Source organism: Mycteria americana, chromosome 4, assembly GCF_035582795.1.
Source record: "Mycteria americana isolate JAX WOST 10 ecotype Jacksonville Zoo and Gardens chromosome 4, USCA_MyAme_1.0, whole genome shotgun sequence".
Classification (NCBI taxonomy): Eukaryota; Metazoa; Chordata; class Aves; order Ciconiiformes; family Ciconiidae; genus Mycteria; species Mycteria americana.
Genome location: NC_134368.1, coordinates 5032890 through 5058392, shown reverse-complemented (window position 1 = coordinate 5058392; position 25503 = coordinate 5032890). Strand labels below are relative to the sequence as shown.

General features: G+C 39.4%; 1 protein-coding gene across 2 annotated transcripts in view; it reads right to left on the bottom strand.

Moving 5' to 3' along the window:
• The window catches only part of CTNNA2 (catenin alpha 2), a 534072-nt gene that overhangs the window by 388794 nt on the left and 119775 nt on the right, over positions 1-25503 (bottom strand). For both annotated transcript variants that reach the window (XM_075499501.1, XM_075499502.1), the window contains exons 4-5: positions 4561-4727; positions 547-666 (exon numbers count right to left, since the gene is read on the bottom strand). In XM_075499501.1, the coding sequence (XP_075355616.1) occupies positions 547-666; positions 4561-4727 (287 nt within the window). The remainder of the gene's footprint in view (positions 1-546; positions 667-4560; positions 4728-25503) is intronic.

The window sequence follows — 25503 nt, the reverse complement described above, 5'->3', positions numbered from 1 at the left end:
GTTCAGGAGAAAGTTATCTTTATTGCAAAGTTGTATAATTGCAGGCATTGAATAAATGTTATCGTGACTTTCTGGTCTTTTTTCCATCTGCCTTAGTAATGAATGAATTGAGTACTTGGTTTTTTAAGTATCTGAAAATTAATAATGATGGTTTTAAACACAAAGTAGATTTCTGTTCTTCCTGAATTTGAATTATACTAGACTACCAAAGAGCCCAGGCTTTACCAGCTGTCAGAGTGACCTCAAATCAGCATAAGCTAGAATTAATGGGAATAATCATCAAATTAAAACCAGCCTTAACCTCCTGAATCACTTGCCTTTTCACCCTTCATTCTGTTATTAATTGAAGCACTTGGAAAATATTCTTAAAGAAAATGCATTTTGTAAAAACTTCATCACATTCAAAACAATCAATGTGATTAAATTATAGGCCATGACACAATAAGTAATTACTTATTGTACATTTTAAACCTGATTTGGACATAAAATACAAGATATTTAGAACCAAGACTAACTTTCTCAACCACTGCTTTAAAAGGTACTCACCTGTTGTCGTCTAGCAGCTACATAGTTCAGTTTTACCATCTCTTTTCCAAATTCTTTAAAGCGATTCGCTAAATCTTGCTCATTTGTTGCATTTTTCACCGCTTCTAGCGCTTCCTCTACCTAGAACATAATACATCAACTCTGTTAGCGTTTTAATCCGGGTGCACTCTTTGACAAAGGCTGTAACTATTCTACCCAATACTCTCTATTATATGGACGCAATTTAGCTATTATGTCCATCACTGTGCAGCGGCTTTATGATAGTCCCGCTAACTTTAATTAGGTTTCTTAATAGAGAAGCTGTCTGATTGTCAGTCTGCATTACTTTCCATTTACTGTACTTTGGTATCATGTAAAACTAACGTAAAGGGCATAACTATATTAATTTCCCCACTCACACTTATCAGATGAAATGTTTAATATCTGCAGGTTCTAAAACAAAATAGATGAATATGTTCTTAATGTGCGGTACAGGCTTTGTGGGAAAACAAAGGGAAGTTATTAATTCTGGACAAGAAATAACATTTAAAAAGGAAACTCAAACTTACCACTAAGATTTAGATTTACCCTGAGAGATCCAAACCACTGTATCTTTGTGAAATAAATAAAACAACAATAGATTCAACCCAGAATATATTTATCCTTTCTTTTTTTCTCAGCTCTCAGCTTTCCTTTTTCAGTTACTTTAAAACTGAGAAAAGAATCTACCAAAGAAAACATACCTGCAGTTACTCAGTCATCCTGTAGCTAACAGGCAAAGATATAAAACCCCAGTTATACCAACAAGTTAATCTACCAAATCTATTGTGAAACTTTACCTTCTGTACAGCAAGAAGAAATATCTGAAGGGATAAAATGCTCTTTTCATACAATAAGTAAAGGAAATTTTCCCGTGACGAGGTGAAAATTCAAAGTTGTATTTCTCTCCCTCACAAGATAAAAATGCAATTCTAAGCAAAAAGATTGAGAACTGCAAAGCTTCTATTCACCCTTCTTTCTAAAACCTATTGCTTCAATTCACAACAATGTGCATGAGCTTTCAACGACAGACAAATTTTCCCCTCGAAGAGAAACAGGTAATTCTGAAAGGGACGTGCCCCTATGCAGGAACAGAGTTTTGTAGCTTACTCTCCAAACACCACTGGGAATCCAGAAATTCAGCAGTAGCTGGCATCGAATGAATGTAGAAACGCACAATTATGTGCGGAACCTGCCTTTTTATCATTTGTTTTGCCCTAACTGTGTCTCCCCACCAGCGAGAGAGGATATTTTTATTATGAGCTTTTACCTACTTACTGCAGCTTTACATATTACAGGGCAGTCGAGTTTCTATTGGAAAATGTATAATTTAAGCACATAAATCCATAGCTGTTACGTTGGAAATTTTATACTAAGTCTGAGAGTTGCAAGCTACACCTTATTCAGAATGCAGTCACCTCTTCTTTTACTCTTAAAAAAGAACAGCAGCTTTTAAAGCTGAATTCTTTGCCTTAACCATTAACAAGAACTACAAAAGCATCATTGTATTAACTAATTCATTCTTGCATGATTCCTTGCAAAATATGAACGTCTTCCTTTCCTATCAAGAAGCATTTGCATTAAACTACCTGAAACTTTCATCTTCAACGTGTTCGTAACGACGAGCACAGGCATGACAAACTGATACACATTTTTGTAAATCCTGCCAGCTCCCTATTAAATAAAATTGCTAGAGAATTTGTTAGGGATTCCACTCGGATAATCAGATTTCGAAAGATGTTGCTCATACTCTATCGTGTCATTCCGGGCTCAAGCCCATGAAATTACAAAATTAAGAAACTGGTTATGAGAAGTATTAGAAAGGACATGAGCACAACCCCCTTTTTAATCATAATTTCTTTTACAAATTCCTGTTGGAGCGAGTTCTCTATCCTCAAAAAAACACGACTTCCCTCAATCGTACAGGTGTGTTCCTCTGATTAACTAGCGTGTAATTAATTACAATAGACTCACAATTCTGTACGTGCATGATCACATACTATATTAGTACGTGCTATCTTATGAGTGTTTGTTACACAAGCCTCACTGCAATAAGCACTATAACTAATTTTAGTAATGCAAAAGAGAATCTGAAAGAAATGACCGAGTGTCCTTCCAGAAAGCATCTGCATATATTAGCTCAAAAACATTAATTAAAATGCACTATTTCCCATGAAGTCTGAAGAGTAACTCGCTCCTTTGACATGCTTTCAGTGAAAACTGATTACAGTGCATTTCAGTATAAATCAGGCTTCATAACTTTGACATGACAAATGATTTTACTTTATTAATTTTATGGTTAACTTACACCAGTCTTTGAATGTTACCTTGAGTCAATGAGTCAATACAAGAGCTGTCCCTTCATCAATTTTGTAAAATATAAACACTTTTTTTCCCCCCTAGTAATTTAATCTTTATTCATCTAATATTAGTTTGTATTTTAAAATGGTAAGATAAAAATATTTACACCACCAATCCTAGGAAATAAATTACCCTTTTTAACCTGAAAAAAAATAATCGCATTTAAGGTTTGTAAGTTGAATTTTGCTAAAAAACAAGCAGAAATATCTGGCTTCTTGGAAAGAGAAGAATAATAATATGTTCATAATAACATCTGATAAATGCAGAGATTACAAACCACATTGCCATACACTGCCCTTGCAAATCTAGGGTGCAAACTGTGTAAGTAAATACACCCACTTACAAAACAGTATTGGACATTTGTCTTTTAAATAACAGAGTACACTGCTGTAACAGAAGGAAGAAATCTCAGATGTGAGAACAATATTTCTCGTCACCTAAGAAAGACCTTGAATCTGAATTTTAATCATAATGTTTCGAAAAATCTGTTGTTTGTAATATTAAAGTGTTCGGCTCGCTAGCAAAGGATTCTTTGAATTACAGTTGCACGGAGTATTGTAGTGGGGAAAAATTACAAGCATATTCGAGAGAGACAATGCTTACACTGCACATAATCAGAGCCACATGCTGACAATTACGAGAGCAGTGTTCTGTTCATTAGAGCAGAGCTCACTAGAATCTGTGCAGAAAAATCTGCCTTTTTCCGTGTAAAAACTGTTTTCAAACTATTTAGCTTATCTGCACAGTCTGCAAGTTGAAGGGTTCTCATTGGTTTTCCAGAACGTAATATTGTTGGACAGTTACACTGTTAAAAAGACAAATAAAATTAAAAAAGAAAATACTTTTTGGACACTGATTAAAAAGAAGTGACTCTCCATCTCCTCTGCTAAACTCACGCATGTACTCTGCAGGCTTTAAATATTCTGTATATGAGTTTCTGCAAAATTTTGTTTTGATTCAGAGGGTTTTGTTTATTTGTTTATGCAATAAAAGCGAAATAGGCGAATAACTAGCAAAAAAAAAATTTACCTTTCCCAGTTTCAACTGCGAAGTCTTTTAATACTCCTGTATAAAAACACGAACAGTGGCAGCCAAAGTGCCTACAAATCCATACCAAACTATCTGGCAATCTTTAATTCCTCTTTATTCTATTTTTCCTCTTTGATGACTGATTAGACACTTGTCCTATTGTCTCCCTCCAAATTAAAGATTCAATCTTTTGATATATCCAGAAGTCGTGCAGAGAAAACAAAAGTAGAACAACTGTAGTACCTAAATTCTGCCACAAGATAGCAATACTTTACAAGTACCGAGACAGTAAACCATCCAGATAACAGGCAAGGTGAGTTAAGTAAAAGCATCTGCTCGGTTCAGAGAGCTGCTTACCAGCAGTACTAGTCCAGGCATTGAAGAGATCTGATAATTTTTACTTTAAGTCTCTGAAAATTAATTTCTGCACAATCAGAAAATGAATAAGACCAATGTAGAAATGTGTTATCTCCTACTTCTTGTTCGGCACTTCAAGAAAACACAGCGAAATAGAGTAAGAAATGTGAACAGTGACATCCATTACTGATTTGTTCCCTGTTTTTCTACACACAGGCAAAAAGAATACAGAATATTAAATTTGCGTACGATTTTCAGATGTGATAGAAGCCTCATGACATCAGCCATATCAGCCAGGATGAGTAAGCGGGTGACAGCAGAAAGCAAGGCACGAGCAGCCCGCACCATGGTGCCCCGTTTCACTGAGGAGCACGGGTCGTCAGCAAACTCCGAAGAGGCGATTCTCATTGTTTCTCCTAGAATTGAAAAAAAAAAAGGTAATTAAAGGTAAGTTTTACACTTGTACTTTTTTCCAGAAAGTATAAACAACTCCCTACCTGCTGTTAGGAAAAAATTAGTGGCTTAATTACTAAATATTTAATTGCTCAGGAGAAATACTTTTTTAAAACATGTGCAGCAACTGCCTCGATACTCTCGGCCTTTTTTTCTTTATCCCCAAACTCTTCTTCTTCTAGAGCAGTCACCTGTAACACCTAAAAAGGAAACCAAAACACCAAGACAGCCTGCTGAAACAGCAGTGTGTGCTATAGAAATGCAGAACTCACCTGCGCTGCTAGAGAGGCCGGGACAGAGCACCCCAACAGTATCATCCCAATTGCGTCTCTCTACAATTCTGTCTTCAAACTACATCCTTCTCCTTCACTCCTGCTCCCCAGTCCTCACCTTCTTGCTCAGATACTTACTCTGCCCTCCTCCACCTAAAAGACCTATCACTCCTATTAAAGATCCCCCCCCCCCTCCCCCCAATCATAGAATCGTATAGGTTGGAAAAGACGAACCTAAGATCAGTGAGTCCAACCATAAACCTAACACTGCCAAGCCCACCACTAAACCATGTCCCTAAGCACCACATCTACACGGCTTTTAAATACCTCCAGGGATGGCGACTCAACCACTTCCCTGGGCAGACTCTTCCAATGCTTAACAACCCTTTCAGTGAAGACATTTTTCCTAATATCCAGTCTAAACCTCCCCTGGCGCAACTTGAGGCCATTTCCTCTTGTCCTATCGCTTGTTACCTGGGAGAAGAGACCGACCCCACCTCACTGCAACCTCCTTTCAGGCAGTTGTAGAGAGCGATGAGGTCTCCCCTCAGCCTCCGCTTCTCCAGGCTGAACAACCCCAGGTCCCTCAGCCGCTCCCCATCAGCCTTGTGCTCCAGACCCTTCCCCAGCTCCGTTGCCCTTCTCTGGACACGCTCCAGCCCCTCAATGTCTCTCTTGGAGTGGGGGGCCCAACACTGAACACGGCATTCGAGGTGCGGCCTCACCAGTGTCCAGTACAGGGGCACGATCACTTCCCTGGTCCTGCTGGCCACACTATTTCTGATACAAGCCAGGATGCCATTGGCTTTCTTGGCCACCTGGGCACACTGCTGGCTCATATTCAGCCGGCTGTCAACCAACACCCCCAGGTCCTTTTCCACCAGGCAGCTTCCCAGCCACTCTTCCCCAAGCCTGTAGCGTTGCATGGGGTTGCTGTGACCCAAGGGCAGGACCCGGCACTGAGCCTTGTTGAACCTCATGATTCCCTTTGTGACCATCGCTGCTATGATTGTCCTGCCCCGTCTTCTTTGCTCACTCTCCCTGTTCAGCACCCCAAGCGGCCCGGATATCCCTATTGCTGCCTCTCTGGGGACAAAGCAAAACACCCTCTTGTACAGCAAGGGAAACATGCTGGTGCCTGGACACGTTACTCCTATTTAATTCCAGCAACAAGCACCTTATTCAACATGGTACTTGGTAACTAAATTAAGATTTTTAAGGATGAACTTCACTCCTTTTTAGCAGAGGGAACTATTAAGAAAGAATAAACAGTACTTAATGCTCCCAGCACTGAAAGGGCTTGAGTTCTTTCTGTCAAGCTGGGATCTAATAGCTTTCAGCTACTAAAGGAAATAGTGCTTTTAAAGGAGTAAGACTAGGACTAGGTTGGAATATGGTAGCAAAAGGAGGACAGGGAGAAGCTGAAAGAAATATCTGATCGGAAAGAAAAGTGAGCCAGGGACAGTGCAATGCGTTCAGAGAAGTAGGTAAGATACCAGTGGCAAAGACCTTGAAATCAGAAAATGGCAATTTTTCCCCCCTGCATTTACAGCAAGGAATAAATTGCCTAACTGGACATAAAAGATGTTTTTAAATCATAATCAAAATCAAATGTTTCAAAGACTTGATTGTCTAATTTAAGCCAACACAGAACACAAAGCTCAACCAAAAGGGTAAATGTTATATTAAATTACCCAGAAATGTGGTGACATCACAAGGAGATCAGGTAAATTCTGATACATAAGAAAGACTTGGTGAAGGAAAAATAAACAGCACACCACTGGAAGTCAAATAAACTAATACTTTAATGCAGTGGTAATCGAAAAAGAATGGCATGTATCTTTTCCTTTCATATATGACTCACAGAAGACAGGGAAGGGACTTCTGCCATAGGACGTTTCTTTTTTTGTAACTACCAGAAAAGCAACAATATAGCACATAGACCATACAGAAATGTAGAACATATATCAGCCCATAATGGGGTTGATATATGGGGCTGATATAAAAGCCACATATTATGCATTTATACTTCAGAAGTTACTTGCAAAATAATACGGTTCTAGATATAGGAACAGAAACTTGGACCTATCATTAAAACTAAAATTTAAATATTTATACTAATAACTATACTGCAAGCATTATTGTAACATCAGAACCGAAATCCAGGTAATTCCTAGTTGTGATGTGAACATCAAGGATGAATTGACTAGAATACATGAAATAAACTTTATATAAAATGCTGAGGCCCCCAGAAAGAGTCAGTGATTCAAAAAGGTTATTAGAATGTTTTTGAGTAAGCCGCAATCTTAAAAATTGTTATGAACTAAAAGAATGTTATTCTAGGCAACAGGGAAAACACGCATCACTTGCCATCTACCTTCATCCTTGTAGGGAATGGGTGATTACACCACCTTACTTCTTAACAGTGCCAGCCGAAAAATAATGAAGTGAAAATGCATCACCTTCCTCCATAATTCAAGAAATGGGAGAAAAATTATGCATTAAAAAATAGAAATTCAGAGGTGATACTATTAATCCAGTCTAAGAGAAAAACACTTGTGTGTTTTAAAGGACTTCAAAAGCCTAGGGAAAACAACCCACTACAGAAACCACTCAGCCCAAACCCTGGGCGCTCGCTGTCTCCGCGGTCAGAAGCAACTTAGCTGTATCTGCACACTGTCAGGTACCAGCTGAGGAGCCTTGCTCAGAGCCAGTTCTACTTAGGTTAGACTGTGCCACGCTGATGACTCAAGATCCAAGTTAGCATAGCTGTGGAGGCTGCTGTGATGGTGTGCTTCCCCCACCCCCGACCTTTATCTCCTGCAACCCTGCTTAGGTGATAACCACCAGTGGTGATCGTAATGGATGCATCTGGTCACGATGGCTGCATCAGCTCAGAGTGGATTCAGGAGACAGATAACAACACAATAGCCTAGGGCTATTGTGCAATGCGCCCACCGAAGAAACTAAAACCTGTGGTCGGCATGCAAATATGACTATGAGTCAATCATCTTATCCCCCATAAATAGTGAGCAGCCCAAGGGCCCTTGGAGCTCTCCTGCATGGCAGTGGGCTGCACGCCAGGATCTCCCCTTGAGCAGGGACACCTCTCAAGGTCACTCCTCGAGGTTGAGAGATTCCTTGCCGCAACAGATCCTCGGTAAGTGACTAATAGCATGCTAAACTTTGAAATCTTAGCTAAGTGATATAAAGGATTGATTGCGCATATATATATATAATCCTTTAGACATAAACTGTTGACCAAGTCTGGGACTAGGACTGAATCTAGCTGCACCTAGACTCCTCTCTGAGAAGGAGTTTAGAAAGCAAGGGGATCCTTTTCCAAACCTCATGACTCAACGGGAGGGTCTCCCTGACAGTTTTGTCTGACCCTGTCCTCTATGCAGTAAATAATCGAGTGCACCTCGCCATCGAATCTTGTTAAAACACTGTCGCATTGAACTTTGTTAACTCCCTATTCTGTATCAATAAACTAGATTTTTACTTCTCTCTAACGAGTGAAGTGCACGCTCACTCCATCCGCGACAGCTGCCCTGCTGTTATGCAGCTTTACTAACTTCAGACCAGCTCGGGTATCTCCAAAATGTGCTGTGTTCTGCTGTGTAGACTTGTTAAGAGTATTTAAAATAAACTAGCCCAGCTATGGAATACAATCCCATTGATATATTACCTGGAATTATATTGTGGCTATGCCAAGCAAAAACTGATTTTTAAGATGATCTACTGACTTAGCTTTCTTTATACTGTTATGCTTTGCTGAAAGAAAGCTCTGTATGCAAGTTGCTTTTTTTAAAAATTCAGCGTTCTCTAAATGCATCGTAAACTTTCAGCCGTTTCTATATTTAAGTGTGGTTGTTACGACCTTCTTTTCAAATCACAAATTTAATTAATAAAATTTTTATATAATATTATTTCTTATAATTACTATAATCGTTATTATTAATATATAATTATATAATTATTTTTTATTGTTATTTATATATAATAATATTCATATATGTCGCGGTTTAGCCCCAGCCGGCAACTAAGCACCACCCAGCTGCTCGCTCACTCCCCCTCGGTGGGACGGGGGAGAGAATCGGAAGAGCAAAAGTAAGAAAACTTGAGGGTTAAGATAAAGACAGTTTAATAGGGAAAGCAAAAGCCGCGCACACAAGCAAAGCAAAACAAGGAATTCATTCACTCCTTCCCATGGGCAGGCAGGTGTTCAGCCATCTCCAGGAAAGCAGGGCTCCATCACGCGTAACGGTGACTTGGGAAGACAAACGCCATCACTCCAAATGTCCCCCCTTCCTTCTTCTTCCCCAGCTTTATATACTGAGCATGACGCCATATGGTATGGAATAGCCCTTTGGCCAGTTTGGATCAGCTGTCCTGGCTGTGCCCCCTCCCAGCTTCTTCTGCCCCTGGCAGAGCAGGGGAAGCTGAAAAGTCCTTGACTGGTGCAGCAACAACTAAAACATCTCTGTGTTATCAACACTGTCTTCAGCACAAATCCAAAACATAGCCCCATACCAGCCACTATAAAGAAAATTAACTCTATCTCAGCTGAAACCAGGACAGTATAATAAAAGTTTATGCCTGCACAGGTGAATTAATAGGTTCATGTTAATTTTCACCTATCTTGCTACTATACTGCCTGGAAAGCCACTCCATCGTATTTTCCCCATGAGACTTTCCATCAGAGAGAAACAGCATGTGCTCTGCCTTGCCAGGACTACGCCTGCGTTGCCCGACCAGCCAGCGGCAAAGACAAGGCTGAATTGCTCCTGCCTCGCTCTTGGCCTGAACACAAGTCTGAGGTTTTATTTTGTTTTCTTCTCCCTCCAGTTGCTGATTTTTTTTTTTTTTAATTATGTTTACATTATTTTGCATCGGTTGAAACTGGACAACAATTTAAATATGTTAGGAGTTACCAACAGATCAACAATTATACAAGGCTCATTTCCCTAGGAAATCAGGCTGAAAGAGGAGGAAACACCTTTTCAAATGAGAAGTTATATTAACCCAAACTCTGCTATTGTTAAAAAAATTTAAAAATAATCCTGTTTGTCTCCAGTGTAGAAGCTCAGCAAGTACATACTTCTAATGTGAAATCAAAGCATATTTATATTGCTTTTAAGACCATTTTAGCAACATTCAAAAAAAATCCCAGACAGTGTAACTTCCCATAAGACGATGCAAATAGTGGAGGAGTGACTTAAGACAGCCACAGTGAATAATTCCCATCAGAACTCTTTTCCTTATTATATTACCATTAGGACCGCATGTTATTATAATTTGTGTGCAGTGTATCTTGGATGATAAACTGCTAATACACAATTTCAGTAGAAAAATTCAAATGGCTCATTTCTAAGGCTGCCTGCTTTTCTTCGATTTCCATAAGGTTGCCAAAACTCTCAAAAGATTTCTTAAAAGAAAAGGAACAAACAACCATTGTCAGAAACAAAATTCTAAACATGCTTAAATGTTGAGCATCGCAGAGTCGAAGTTCTAGGTACCTGGTCTCCGCAGAGAAACAACAAGGTTTCTGCAGAGGAGGACCACAGTTTGCTGTACCTACGTCCCCTTGCATTTTACCTGTATGCCAAAAATCACTGAAACTAGGAGCAAGGAACTCTGAGGCCACAAAGATCTTTCTGACACATACTTGAAATCAAACAGTTATTGGAAAGATTTATCAACAACTCTTGGCTGAGAGCGTGCTAAAAATTGGGAATGAAATTTCTACAAATCTTTTGTTATTATTATTTCTGAGTCAGTGACTCAAAATATTCCATGTCAAAGGAGAGGCTCAGAGCGACCACAGAACAGCTTAGAGTCTAGCATGTGGGCAAGGGTTAGATTTGAATTTCCTAACCTGGGAATTTGATCCAAAATGTGGACGACTGGATTCATCTAATCAGTGTAACAGTTGGGAAGGCATCATCTTCCCTTCGGTTATTTATTAAAGGAAACCAACTATCATAGCTTTATGTAGCAAGCTTGATCCGATTAGCCCTCTTAGAACATATCCAGCTGACGGAACCCAAGGGGATACATGCAATGGTATGAAAAGCCCAGCAAGGCTTTCCCTTATTTAAGCTCTAAGTTGGATTCAGATGAGATGGAAGTGATTCTGAGCATCCAGCAACAAAATTTTGTATCTGAAAGTACGCGAACTTTAGGTATATCCAAGATGAGATGAAATGGCAGCCAAAGCAAGCTTTGGATTTTGGAATCAGATGCCTACAAATTGTTTAACTTCCATTTTTGTACTGAAGAGATTTTACAGTTTTCTGCCAAATTACCAGTCTGTAGCTTCAGATAAGTATCAATATTGAAATATGAAACAAGGAAATACTATATGGTAATTGGCCCGTGGGACTAGGAAAGCAAGCAGGAAAATTATCTTCTTAGGCTTGACAATCCAAGGAGATACAACTAGCAAATATATCTGAAAATCAACACTGGTGGACAGAGGGAAAATACATGGAGGGTCAAACCAACAGTTTAAAAGGTTTGGATTAGTTATTTAACTTTGGAAAGCTAAAGTTAGGTGAAATAAATCTTCTCCAAAATAATTAGATTGGATATTAGGAAAAATTTCTTCACAGAAAGGGTTGTCAAGCATTGGAAGAGGCTGCCCAGGGGAGTGGTGGAGTCCCCATCCCTGGAGGTGTTTAAAAGCCGTGTAGATGTGGTGCTTAGGGACATGGTTTAGTGGTGGCCTTGGCAGTGCTAGGTTTATGGTTGGACTTGATGATCTTAAAGGTCTTTTCCAACCTAAACGATTCTATAAGTCTATGTTTCTATAATTCCATGATTAAGCAGAAAGTATTAAATAGACATAAACAAATAAGCAAATCAAAAAAGTACTGATATCAAAGTTCACAGCAAGTTGCTTAAATCTTACAAGAACTACTAGTTCACAATTTAAAATACAATAACCTAGAAAGCCAGCCGTTATTGGGGATGAAGGATTGTCTATCTCAGTGCCAATTAATATATTTTTATCCTTGTACAGCAATAGCACCAAACTGCTCTTAGGCCAAAGGTAATGTTGGAGCTACAGCTAGTCAAATTATTTTTCAGAGAAACCTTTTTATCTGGAAAAAGCCAAACCTACTTTCAGCTACCCATTTATTTCTAAATTCATTTCAAGTTATTCTGTAATCTATATTAAATTACTTTCAGTGAAAATTAGGTCAACGCAAGAAACACAGACATCTTGAGTCATCAGGTCTGCTTCCTTGCCACTGTAGACAGTCATGTCATAATATAATTAAGCATAATCTTAATATGATAATAACTACACTCACAAACTTATCAAGCTTCCATCTTAGAAACAGCTCAGACATTTAACCCCAATTAATCCTACTGGGAGTAGGAAACTCATTCCAAACTGAACTCCAGAATCTGACAGGTTTTTTTCATTAGAGACACTTTAATTCCATACTGACTGTATTTGTAGATAATTTATATCCATTTCTTCTCATGCCCCATTTGTCCTTCAATTTAAGTAAGTATTCTTCTTCCACTGCGTTTCCTATTGTCCCTTTTTCGCTTCATGCATTTTTGCGATGAGCCATGACAGATTAAAGGCAGTACTTCAGTCTCCTCTTATTGCATAGAATATCCATTCCCATAATCATTTCAGCAACCCTGTGAAATAATTATGTTCCTGGGACATATGTGGTAAGAACTGCAGTTTTCTAGGAGATATCATTTGCAGCTACGAGAAATACTTCACCTGATACCTTGCAGGATTCATAGACCTTTTTTCTTAGACGCGTAGTGTCAGCCATTTTCTCGCTAAGACCCACTTACGAAATTCTTTGGCACCTTGCTTTGAGAAAAAAGCGTGCATTTAATTTACATTTTGTAAATGAAGAGTCTTAGTTGGGTTAGAAAGCGATTTAAAAAACCTAGAACATTCAGTGGAGAAAGCCCCTATTAGCCACATTAAGAAATGCTCATCATAAAAAGAAATGAAAAGAAAACAAAAAACCCAAAGCAAAACAAAAAATAACCAAAACCCCCCACTGTCCCCCCCCAAAAAACCCTCAACACTGAAATCCAGCTTAATTACTGAATTCTAATGATTACTGGTAGAATTGCTGATTGTGTGAAATTAGGACTCACAGCTGGACAACATTTCATGCGCTTAGATCCATTTTGCATGGGGGTGAAAGGGTTTTATTTCTTGTAGAATTTTTTTCTTTTTGCCTAATGCAGCCTGGGCTACCATTGGCCACCTTTGCAGCATTGCCAGCAGGCGGAGGGAGGTGATCCTTCCCCTCGGCTCAGCGCTGGGGAGGCCACCCCTGGAGTGCTGTGTCCAGTGCTGGGCTCCCCAGGACAAGAGAGACACGGACATAGTGGAGAGAGTCCAGCGAAGGGCCACGAAGATGAGGAAGGCACTGGAGCATCTCTGCTGTGAGGAAAGGCTGAGAGAGCTGGGACTGTTCAGCCTGGAGAAGAGAAGGCTCAGGGGGGTCTCATCAATGTCGACAAATACCTGAGGGGAGGCTGCAAAGCGGACGGAGCCAGGCTCTTTCCAGTGGTGCCCGGTGACAGGACAAGGGGCCAGGGGCACAAACTGAGACACAGCAGGGTCCCTCTGAACATCAGGAAACACTTTTTGACTGCGAGGGTGACCGAGCACTGGCACAGGTTGCCCTAAGAGCTTGTGGAGTCTCCATCCTTGGAGATACTCAAAAGCCATCTGGACACAGTTCTGGGCAACCAGCTCTAGGTGGCCCTGCTTGAGCAGGATGGTTAGAGACCCTTTCCAACCTCAGAGACCCTTTCCAACCTCAACCATTCTATGATTCTGTGAATCTGATAACAGCCACACAACAAGCTACTTTCCTGCACTAGAAGATATGTCCAAAGTTATTATTTAGGTTCTGGGATCTCATTAGCTTGAGAAGGTTCAAACCTACAGCTACGGCCTCCCAACATCACTATTAAACCACTTAGCTTGCTCTGATAGGATTTAACTGGGGGAGCCACTCTATCCATCCTTCCTTGAGGGCTAATGCAAGATTAGATTTAGTCATACTCAGTCACTTTCTCCTAACAAAGTTACAGCACCTAGAAATGGAGTCTTTTAGACCTGATTCTCAAAAAAACCCTTTTCCCTTAGATTTTCAGAATAAGATGTAATTTCATTTTGGATATTAAATTCAGGCATTCCTATAGGAGCAGTTAAAGATGTCTTTACATGTATTTAGCCAGAATCACGTACACATACAATCACCTAGTAATCTGTGTAAAGTAATTCAAGCTTAACTTCTGCAAAAATCTATCAACAGATGATTGCAAAGGTCACCAAAATTCTGAATCATTCAGTATAACCCAAAAACTGAACATCCCAAAAAACGAACATCAAAAGGGCAAAAGGAATGTACAGTCCACTGCATGTCCCATGCTGAATCCTATTCAAATGTCTACTTCTCATCACTAAAGTCTTAAAATGGAATAAGGCCCCAAACAACTGGAAAGGTGTTAAATGATTACTACATATCGAAAGTGAAAATCAACCTGAGGGAAAAAAAAAAAATCAGAAAAACAGATGAAGTCAACAAATCTATACATTTTTTCCTCTAATTTTATATACATATACATATTCAAAAACTATATATATATATATATATATACACATACACACATCCATTCAGAAATTTTTTATTTTCCGAATATATTTCCAGAAACTATTAGGCTGATTGCTTCCTACTTTTTACTGAAAAGAAAACATTTTTATTACACCAGTAGCTAGGGAAAGTGTTAATAAAAACCAGAAATGTGTAACTATTCCGTGATGTTCTTAGACACAAAAATATATGTATCTATGCGTGTATATCAAAGAGAAATTAAAGGATGATGACATGATTTTTTTCAAAGAATAAACAACCTGCAAGTGTAACTGACAAAACGCAACCATGCTATTTTCATAAGTGTGGGCTTTCATAGGATTTAATTTACAAACAAATATTCTGATAAAAACCTGTTTAAAAATATCAGTGTGGCCATATTAAGTGGAGTAACAAATTAATAATATTTACAAAACCAATAACCAGGCTAAAGAACCAGCCTTTACTGGTAATACTTGTCTTTGGGGATCCCAGGCCCCTGAGAGCAGTGGGAAAGGCGGCAGGCAGGCTTACCCCGGGTTAGGGAACGTTTAAATAGATGGGACATGCCTAAGTCCATGAGCCCTGATGGACTGCACCCACAGATGCCAAGGGAGCTAACCCAGTTCGCTCTCAATTATCTTTGAAAGATCATGGTCATTGACTGGGGTAGCTTCCTGAAGACTGGAAGAAAGCAAATGGAATACATTCTTTGAGAAGGGAAAGAAAGTGGATCCAGAGAGCTACAGGCCAGCCAGCCTCACCTTCACCCCTGTAAAAGAGATGGAGGAAATACTTTTGGAAGCCATTTCCAAATTTATGAAGGAAAGGAAGGTGATTGGAAATAGTCAGCATTAATTTATGAAGGGGAAACCATGCCCAATCAATCTGATAGCCTTCTACAATGAGATGACAAGGGGAATCATAGAATCGTTTGGGTTGCAAGGGACCTTTAAAGATCATGTAGTCCAACCCCCCTGCCATGGGCAGGGACATCTTTCACCAGATCAGGCTGCTCAAAGCCCTGACCAACCTGACCTTAAACACAAGGAAAGCAGGGGATGTTGCTTATCTCGACTTTAGTAAGACTTTTCACACTATCTCCCGGAACATCCTCATAGAGAAACTGATAAGTGTGAGCTTGCTAAGTGGATAGTGAGGTGCACTGAAAATTGGCCAAACTGTTGGTTTCACAGGGTTGTGATCAGTGGCATGAAGTCCAGCTGGAGGCAGGTCACTAGTGGAGTATTCCATCGGTCAATACTGGAGCCAAGACTGTTTAACTTCCTCATTAATGACCTAGATGATGGGACAGAGAGCAACTTTGCCAGTGATACAAAACTGGGAGGGGTGGTTGATACACCAGATAGTTGTGCTGCCATTCAGAGGGATCTCAACACCCCAGAGAAATGGGCAAACAGAAACTTAATGAGGCTCAATAAAGGGAAATTCAAAGTGCTGTGACTGGGCGGGAGTAACCCCAGGCATCAGCACGTGCTGAGGGCCAGCGAGGTGGAAGACAGCTCTGCAGAGGAGGACACGAGGATCCTGGTGGATAACAACATGAACATGAACCAGCAATGCACCCTTGTGGCAAAGGTCAACAGCATCCTGGGCTGCATTACGAACAGTGTTGCCAGCAAGGCCGAGGAGGTGATCCTTCTCTATTCAGAACAAGTGAGACCACGCCTGGAGTGCTGTGTCCAGTTCTGGGTTCCCCAGTACAAGACAGACATGGGCATACTGGGGCAAAAACCAACAAAGGGCTACTAGATGATTAAGGGATTGGAGTATCTGTCATATGAGGACAGGCCGAGAGAGCTCGATGGCTCAGGGAGATCTTATCCATGCATACAAATGCCTGATAGGAGGGAATGAAAAACAAGGCTCTTCTCAGTGGTATCTAATGAAAGGACAAGAGGCAATGGGCATAAACTGAAATGGATTTTCCATTTTTTTTATTATTATTATTTTTTATTTTTATTGTGAGAGTGATCGAAAACCAGAATAGGCTTCCCACTGGAGAGATCCAAAACCTGACTGGACACGGTTCTGGGCAACCTGCTCTAGCTGACCCTGCTTTAAGTAGGGGCATTGAACTAGACTGTCTCTAAAGGCCCCTCCTAGCCTCTGTGATTCAGTGAAATCTCCTTCCACCAGATATCAAATAACTTCAAGAGCGTGCATGATGGCTTGTACCACGACAGCGCTGGAACAAGACCCAGACTGAACAATTTCTTAACATGGGAAGTCAAGCTGATCTACTCCCTGGATCTTATCAGCTCTTTTCTTCAGATGCAATCACATATTATTTAACAGTCGTGACAACAGCAAAACAAATGTTTTGATCATGGCTTCTCTAGGACTAATATGTAATTTGCAGCATCTTGAAAAACAAAGGCACAATCATTTTGGTTTATGGATACAGAACGGGAATCCTGTTTAAAAGAAGTTACTCTCTTCAAACAATTTTCTTATGATACATGACTAATTTGGTGCGGCAATAATTGTGTTTCCTTTGCCCAAGACACACATACACACTCCTGCTGCCTTCGCTGTACCAAGTCTGGCAGGCATTTCCCCCTATGGTAAACCGGTTTTCTATAAGCTGGTAAAAACCTAACCAGACAAAAAAATACCTATTTTCTACTTGCTCATCAAAATGAACTGTCCTCTCTTACATCAGACAAAACGCCAAAGCCAACACGTTGAAAAATAATTGGAAAATGTATAGTATTTAAGTAACAAACAATGATTTTGATTTCATGCAGTTTACAAAAAAAAAAAAACCCTGTAGAGATAGATGCATTTCATTTACACACATGAAAAGCTGTCAATTTTTATACACCATTTGCTACGAAAATCATTGCTTGGACTTATCATGGGTAAAGAAGATATCTTCTGATCCATGTCTTTGAAAAAGTAATTCCTATTTTAGCCTAGTGCAAGTTGCTGGGGACGGCATACAGGAAAAAAAAGAGTAAAGGGATGGCTGAGAGGTACCAATGTTGATTACTGGCACCTTTTTTTGGTAGACGTGCACAAACATGCTGTGTTGAGCTACTAGAACTTTTAGAATCGTAAGCAGACAAAGTTAGGCTTCTACCTATTAAGAAAGCAAGCTCTTAATGGTTAATACACTGAGGAAAAGCCATTTTTCCCAAGTCTTGAAGTGTTTATTAAGAGGTAGAAGATGGTGGGCACAAAGCAGCAATCTAGAGAACAGCTACGATCAGTAGGGGATGGTGACAATACTCCAAGCACCTGGAAATAATTAAGGAAACAATGACAGCTTGAGCGTATGTACCATTCCTGAGCAGTTCTCAAATGGAAGAAATTAATAAAGCTACGGTCTAATTAATCCATCTCTTTTAGAGTTTGCCTTTTATTCTACATGTCCAAGACTAAAAAGACCGTGACAACTCATCCATGACCTAATTAAAGTATTTTAGAGTGCTCTCCTTGTAATTATAGCAAAAGCATTGTTATGAAGCTATTCTAAATTAAAAATAATGTATAGACCCAAACTGAGTTGCAGATTCCATAGAGAACGGTGTTTATGATACTAAATGATAATATGATAGATTTGAATAACCCATAATTGCTAATAGGGTATATTTAAATAACGTAAGTAGGTTTTTAATCCTTTCCTCAAGGATGCTGTCTTGTTATTAAAATAAACAAACCCAAACCCTTCAGGACGCAAAGATCTGCAATTTTATCCCCTTTGGACTTGCCTAGAAACTCCCCAAACAGAGTAGGACCACTTACTGTCCATCCCAGCATACTTGCCAACTGTCAAGTTTCTCATTCAGATTCAGGAATAATGGACTAAATCTGGTCTTTGATGGTTGGTTTCTCACTATCTATATCCCTCCTTAATAATCATATTGATTATTTACCTCGTATCTTAAAATACCGTATTTTGTTTACAGTACTTTAAAATCCATTCTCCGTAACTGAAAATAGTTCATTTCAGTAGTAATCTCCATTGGACATTGTATAATCATTTGTGAAAATTTGGGAAGTAATTTGTAGAGCATTTTCATACTGAAGAATGCTGTATACTTACTAAACATAAATATGCATTACAAATGCTATTCAGAATTCCCAAAGGTTCACACGAATGGCTGTTAAATCTTCATCTCCCCTTCCCTAATATTTTTCTTCTAAATCTTTACTACTGTGTCCCCTAAACTCAGTTCCCCTTTCACTTGCAGTTGGGATTTTGTTCTCCGTCTGTGGAAGAATGACCACTGTTCTCATCGTATTAATAGATTTCAAGGCCAGAAAAGGCCATATATGATCTAGCCTGATCTTTTCCCATTACATTTCAGCTACCAGAGCTGCATCTCTCTGGAACTGATTATCCAGACAATCTAGTTCACTTAAATTTGACTCACTTTACATTTGACATTTAGATAAAGTGATGGAAGATGAATCGCTATGTATTTTAAAGCACAATGGGTATCTTTAAAGCTAGTATGTATTTTAGATTCAATATTCGCATTTAGATCCAATAGCACACCATCTCATTCACTCCATAGACCATTAAAATGTATAATTTTAATTAACCCAACTACTTCTTTCCTAAGGGATAGTAAAATACCAAGAATAGAGAACTTTAAGATATTTAGCCACATATCTATGACAATCTAAAACAATTATTTCACAAATGTTACATTTTAAAAAGAACTTTTCTAATTAATAGTCAGATTAATAGTGCATTTGAAACATCACTGATACACTTAAGTACAATAAAACATTAATTAAATTTCAATTCAGAAGTAAATTGTTTTGGATGTGAGAATACATTACAATTTCTAATCCTTCTTTTTCCACAGCTCTCAGCTACTCCTCAGTTTAACATCCTTCAGGGATAAACTAAACTGCTTAGCCTTCACTGAACTGGAGAGTTCATGAACATCACCATGAACATTTTAGATGTTCAACATTGTGGTTACTGCTAGGGAACATGAAAACAACCTGGACCTCTTAAGATATCAATAAACACAGAAGGAAATTTAAAATTCAAACTCAACTGAATTATAATGTGGCTTTATTTGTAACCTGGCAAAAGTCACGCAGCTGAACTTCAATGTTCTACAGAAGACAAGGAAAATGTTTCTTTTTAACTCAAAGTAGCACCTGTGTTGCCAAATTGGCCCTCTCCTTGCTTCGTTCCAGTAGCCCGATAAACCTGATTGTGCAAGGCTATACACAAGCTAGTTTGCTCTCACACTCCGGCCGGGAGGGAACCCAAAAATATCTTTTCCAAGGAAACCTGGGTGTGCTCGTTTGGGTAGTTCGGATACCGAAAGCGGCAGGACCGTCTTTCAACAAGCAGTATGAAGCAGAACAGATTTCTGCCATGCAGCAAGATACTGGGGTGCATGATTCAGAACTGCAGAAGCCTGTCGTTTCTTTGTTCAGCTAGTAGTTTTTCCACAACTTCTAAAGATTTGAGATTGCTAATTAAAACCAAGAAATGTTTCCTTCTTTACCAGATAGCTGCAGAACTGAGACAAGAAGCGCATTCAAAATGGGTAGAATATTTCATCACATAAACAAGACAAAACTAGTCAAATAACTATAGTGCCAATTGCTAGGAAAAGTTGCCGTCTTTTTGGTGAACTGCGCATAGTAAATTTTTTAAAACAATTATTGTAAAAAAGGACTAAAATGAATGTAACTGACAAAGAAAAATCTTTTCCTTTGAGTCCTAGCAATTAAAGTCTTGAATTTAATCATTTAATGGGTTTCTGCAGAACAATTTATGAATTGTGAAGAGAATTGTGACTAATAAATTTGCGTGAAACATATCAGGTATAGAAAGGAACAACATTTGAAAAGCACACACGACTTTCTAACAGGCATAGAAAAGGAAGCCCTCTAAGAAAACTACTGCGGCATTCTCCATTAGGCAAACAGATTCCATCATTCTGGATATCACTTTCATTCTGGGGCTTGAAGAGGCTTACAAATACTGTATAGCCAAGCAAGTTAGTGGGTAGATGATATCTCTGCCCTGGGCACTGTGAACTAAGTTCAAAATCATAATTAGAATCGGCTCCACCATTCTTTATTATCACATAAAAAAATTGCCCAGTGAAAAGTTTAGTTGAAATTGATATTTTTTGAGATAAACTTCAGTTTCAAAGGGTTGATATTTTCCAGCAAGCTGTGTTTTCCTAACTAAATTTATCAAAAATTCCCACTGAGCTCTGAGAACGGAAGGAGCAGCAAGTTACTAATGTCAACTCATGGGAAGCACTTTGAGGAGGTGGGTAGGATTGCTGATGAGATTGCTCGGTGTAGTGGATTGCTCAGCTCACTAGATGTTTTAAGGGGTCAGTTTTGCATTGATTTATATCCCTGATAACTTATGCTTTTTCTTATACTTAGTTCCTGTTTGTGAATGACTTGACAGAAGCAGTAAGAGAAGCAGGGACCACCAGGCTCTGAACAGAGAATGTTTCCAAGCACGCTGTAGCCTGGGGATTCATATAGCAAGAGGTATTGCTGCCAGCCGATCACCCAGCTTTGTGATGAGCCTGAGATGAAGGAAACGGGCAGATTATGAAAACGATAGAGGCATACAGCGTATTCTTAACATCATTATTATAAATCTGGGGAACAAACACGGCTAAAAGGAAAAAAAGCCTTTCCGCAACACCCTGACTGAGATTAAGAGAACAGGCATGTTACATGTTGGACAATTTAGGGTTTCGTGGTCAAGACAGAAAAATAACAGGAAAAATTCAAATAGAAAAATTGAAAAAGGTACTCCAGTATGAGATAGCATGAGAAAGGAGAAAAGCAGACCAAGGAGAGTCACCAGCACAGGGAAAGTGTATGGTATAGGCTTACAATAAGAAAAGATAAGAGAAAGAAGACATCAAAGAATACAAAGGAGAGCACTTGCAGGTTTACATAGAACAAGCCATAGAAGGCACAATAGCAATTTTAAAGAATTAAGTTATTTCATTTCTACTATCTCTTCACACAATCTGCACACATTATTTACGGTAACCTATATTTGAGACCCTATGCAGTTATTTTTACACCATAAAAGAACTTGTCAAGGATTTCTGAAATCATGCCCAAAGCATCAATCAACATGAAAACTAAGCCAAAATTGGGAATTACATTAAAAAAATAATTTTCACAGACTATAATGATCTTTCACTTAAACTTGACTGGGAAACGTTTTAATACCCTCACACTTCATTGCCAGCTTCAATCGGAACTCATATATCATACAGGTGTTAATATAGCACAGCCCCTTATATAACTACACACGATGCATGAATGTTTCACAGAATCACACAGAATCATATAGGTTGGAAAAGACCTTTAAGATCATCGAGTCCACCCATAAACCTAACACTGCCAAAAACCACCACTACACCATGACCCTAAGTACCTCATCCAAACGTCCTTTAAATACCTCCAGGGATGGCGACTCAACCACTTCCCTGGGCAGCCTGTTCTAATGCTTGATAACCCTCTCGGTGAAGAAAAATTTCCTAATATCCAGTCTAAACCTCCCCTGGCACAACTTGAGGCCATTTCCTCTTGTCCTATCACTTGTTACCTGGGAGAAGAGACCGACCCCCACCTCTCTACAACCTCCTTTCAGGTAGTTGAAGAGAGCGATGAGGTCTCCCCTCAGCCTCCTTTTCTCCAGGCTAAACAGTCCCAGCTCCCTCAGCCGCTCCTCATAAGACTTCTGCTCCAGTTTCAAAACTGCAAGAGCTTCTGTGCAGAGAGGTAAAGAGATACCTGAACTTCTTACTGTGAAATTACACTCTGGTGCAGGGATCAAAACACAAAGCCGATCTAGGGACCACCACCAACACACGGAAAGGCAGATCAGTATGTTTTCTATAATAAAAGGTTCATAAACAATACATGATTATCGTTAGCTTTTTAACGAGAACAGAAAAAACCAATCAGTAGTGAGAGCTGCAAGTATAGTTGTCACCATGGAAGCATATTAAGAAACCTGAGAAGTGTAAAAACTGTGCTTAACTATCAGGAATAGTCATCAGCTGTCTCTATTCAATGCACTTGTCAGCAGGTGTATTAGTCCACATAGATTTCTATGCTAGCTTAGCTAGAGCATCTCTGCTCCTTCAACTAGCATATTTAGAGCTAATTGAGTATTTCCAAATCACATTGAATTGAAAAAAAAAACCAAACCAAAACAAAAAAACCCAAACCAAAACAAAAAACCCAAATCGCACATCTATAGTTTTCACTGAGACAAAGGCAGAAAAAGGAGATTGGATTAGTCCGGAAAATCACAGCCAAAGTGCAGAAAGAAAAGGGAAAGAGGGAAAGGAAAGTGGAAATAAAGACAAATGAAGAAAGAAAATACAAAGTCTGTCCTGCCATGCAACCTCAAGGTATCCTTTGGATAGAATTAAAAACGGGCCAAAATGATTTTGTAAGTACTGTGTATGATCCTTGCGCTCAACCAGATCACGTTGTATGCAGGAACACAGGACTGGAAGGATTCCTAGATCATCACGTCTAGCTACTTGTTTCCACCTGCACTCAGAGTATACAGCCTTCCAGTATTCATCATAAACAGATAGATTTATTCTACAGCTCCCTCACCAACTTCTGCCTCTGTTATTGCTAGGTCTCGGTTAGTCCAGGACTTCATTCCTCTGACTTTGAAACTTTCTTTTAATTTCCCAGCATATAGTATTCATGAGGAATTTATACCTATTTCTTTTTGTTTCAATGTTATGCTGTAAATTCAACACAATTTCTGTCATGCCCAGGTATCTATCAAGGACAGTCCTAATGCTCGAACAGTAATTTTTTCTATTAGCTATACAGACTCAGAACAAATAGAAAGAGGGCTTTTCTGCAAGGAAAGCATTCTCGGATGTAGAAGCAATAGGGAAGGAGCACAATACAAGACAAATGAGAGGAGAAAATGGAAACCGCTTCAATCAGTGGGAAATATATTAAGATTAACTGAACAGTATCTCAGTTCAGGCATATGTTTGTGGACAATTATATCTAGCAAGTTAGCTATAAAATAACAGCATGATCAAAGTAATAAAATTAAGAGTGATTTAAAACAATAAGGTCCAGAAGAAACAGGTGAAAGGAATACTTTTGTGAAGAACAGCAACATATGTTTCATCAAATACTGTAGAAACCACGTAATAATATAAACAGAGTATATAAACTGAATTATCTGCAATTAAAACACACGAAAAAAGCCAAGCACGGATCTGAAAGTCAAATTTGGAACAATTATGGATGAATGAGATTTGCAAACATCACAAATGAAAATCAGTGGAGAATCTAGACTTTTATTTTTAGTAGTTATAAAAATAATTCTAAATTCCATAGGCACTATAGCACGGTCTTTTCCAGTTTTCATATATAAAGAGAAGCCATAAGATCTTGCAGACCTACAGTTTAAAAAGTATTTGTCTCTGTTATAGGGATTAAAACTGAGAGAAAATGAGATAGCTGGCAATCAGAATACTATAATTTAACACTTCTCAGAGGAAAGCAGCTCATGTTATTTGATTATAACGTTTATATTCTCTGACTCTATAAAGTATTGCTCAGAATACTGCCCTTGTATATGTGAAGAGTGTACACCCAACGTGTTCAAAATGGTAAATGGAAAGACAGTAAATTAAAGTCTTTTCTACATTGACTAAGCACCTTTTAGGATTCAGACATTAGGAAGTGTATTTCAAATTTTCCTGCTTTCATTTTTATTACTTCTCTCATCAACTACGACTTTCTGAAACCATATCCAAAATTAAAGCCCAATCTGTATGGGAGAAAGATGCTTCCTCACAACCACTTTTAAAGTTGGATGACTGCCATGGAAAATCTAGTCAAAACTAAAGAACACAGAAGGAAACATACTTTAGGCAAGGAGGAGGACCGAGGAGGGTGCAAGGAAGGCTCACAGATAAGGTTTATTGCTCCAGGGACTGCTTATGTCTTTCTCATTAAATGTGATTGGGTCAGTAGCAGAAATAATCCTGGTAACACGGATCAGAACCCAAGGTTCCCACTTTTTTAGGTGAATTACAGCAGTATTTACAATTACATTCGGAACAAAGAAAACCTTGCTTTTTAAAATTGAAAATATATTTTACCACCTCATTTCACAGAATCACAGAATCACAGAATTGTATAGGTTGGAAAAGACCTTTAAGATCATCGAGTCCAACCGTAAACCTAACACTGCCCAGCCCACCACTACACCATGTCCCTAAGCACCTCATCCAAACGTCCTTTAAATACCTCCAGGGATGGCGACTCAACCACTTCCCTGGGCAGCCTGTTCCAATGCTTGATAACCCTTTCAGTGAAGAAAAATTTCCTAATATCCAGTCTAAACCTCCCCTGGCGCAACTTGAGGCCATTTCCTCTTGTCCTATCACTTGTTACCTGGGAGAAGAGACCGACCCCACCTCTCTACACCCTCCTTTCAGGCAGTTGTAGAGAGCAATGAGGTCTCCCCTCAGCCTCCTTTTCTCCAGGCTGAACAACCCCAGGTCCCTCAGCCGCTCCCCATCAGCCTTGTGCTCCAGACCCTTCCCCAGCCCCGTTGCCCTTCTCTGGACACGCTCCAGCCCCTCAATGTCTCTCTTGTAGTGAGGGGCCCAACACTGAACACAGCATTCGAGGTGCGGCCTCACCAGTGCCAAGTACAGGGGCACGATCACTACCCTGGTCCTGCTGGCCACACTGTTTCTGATACAAGCCAGGATGCCATTGGCTTTCTTGGCCACCTGGGCACACTGCGGGCTCATATTCAGCCGGCGGTCGACCAA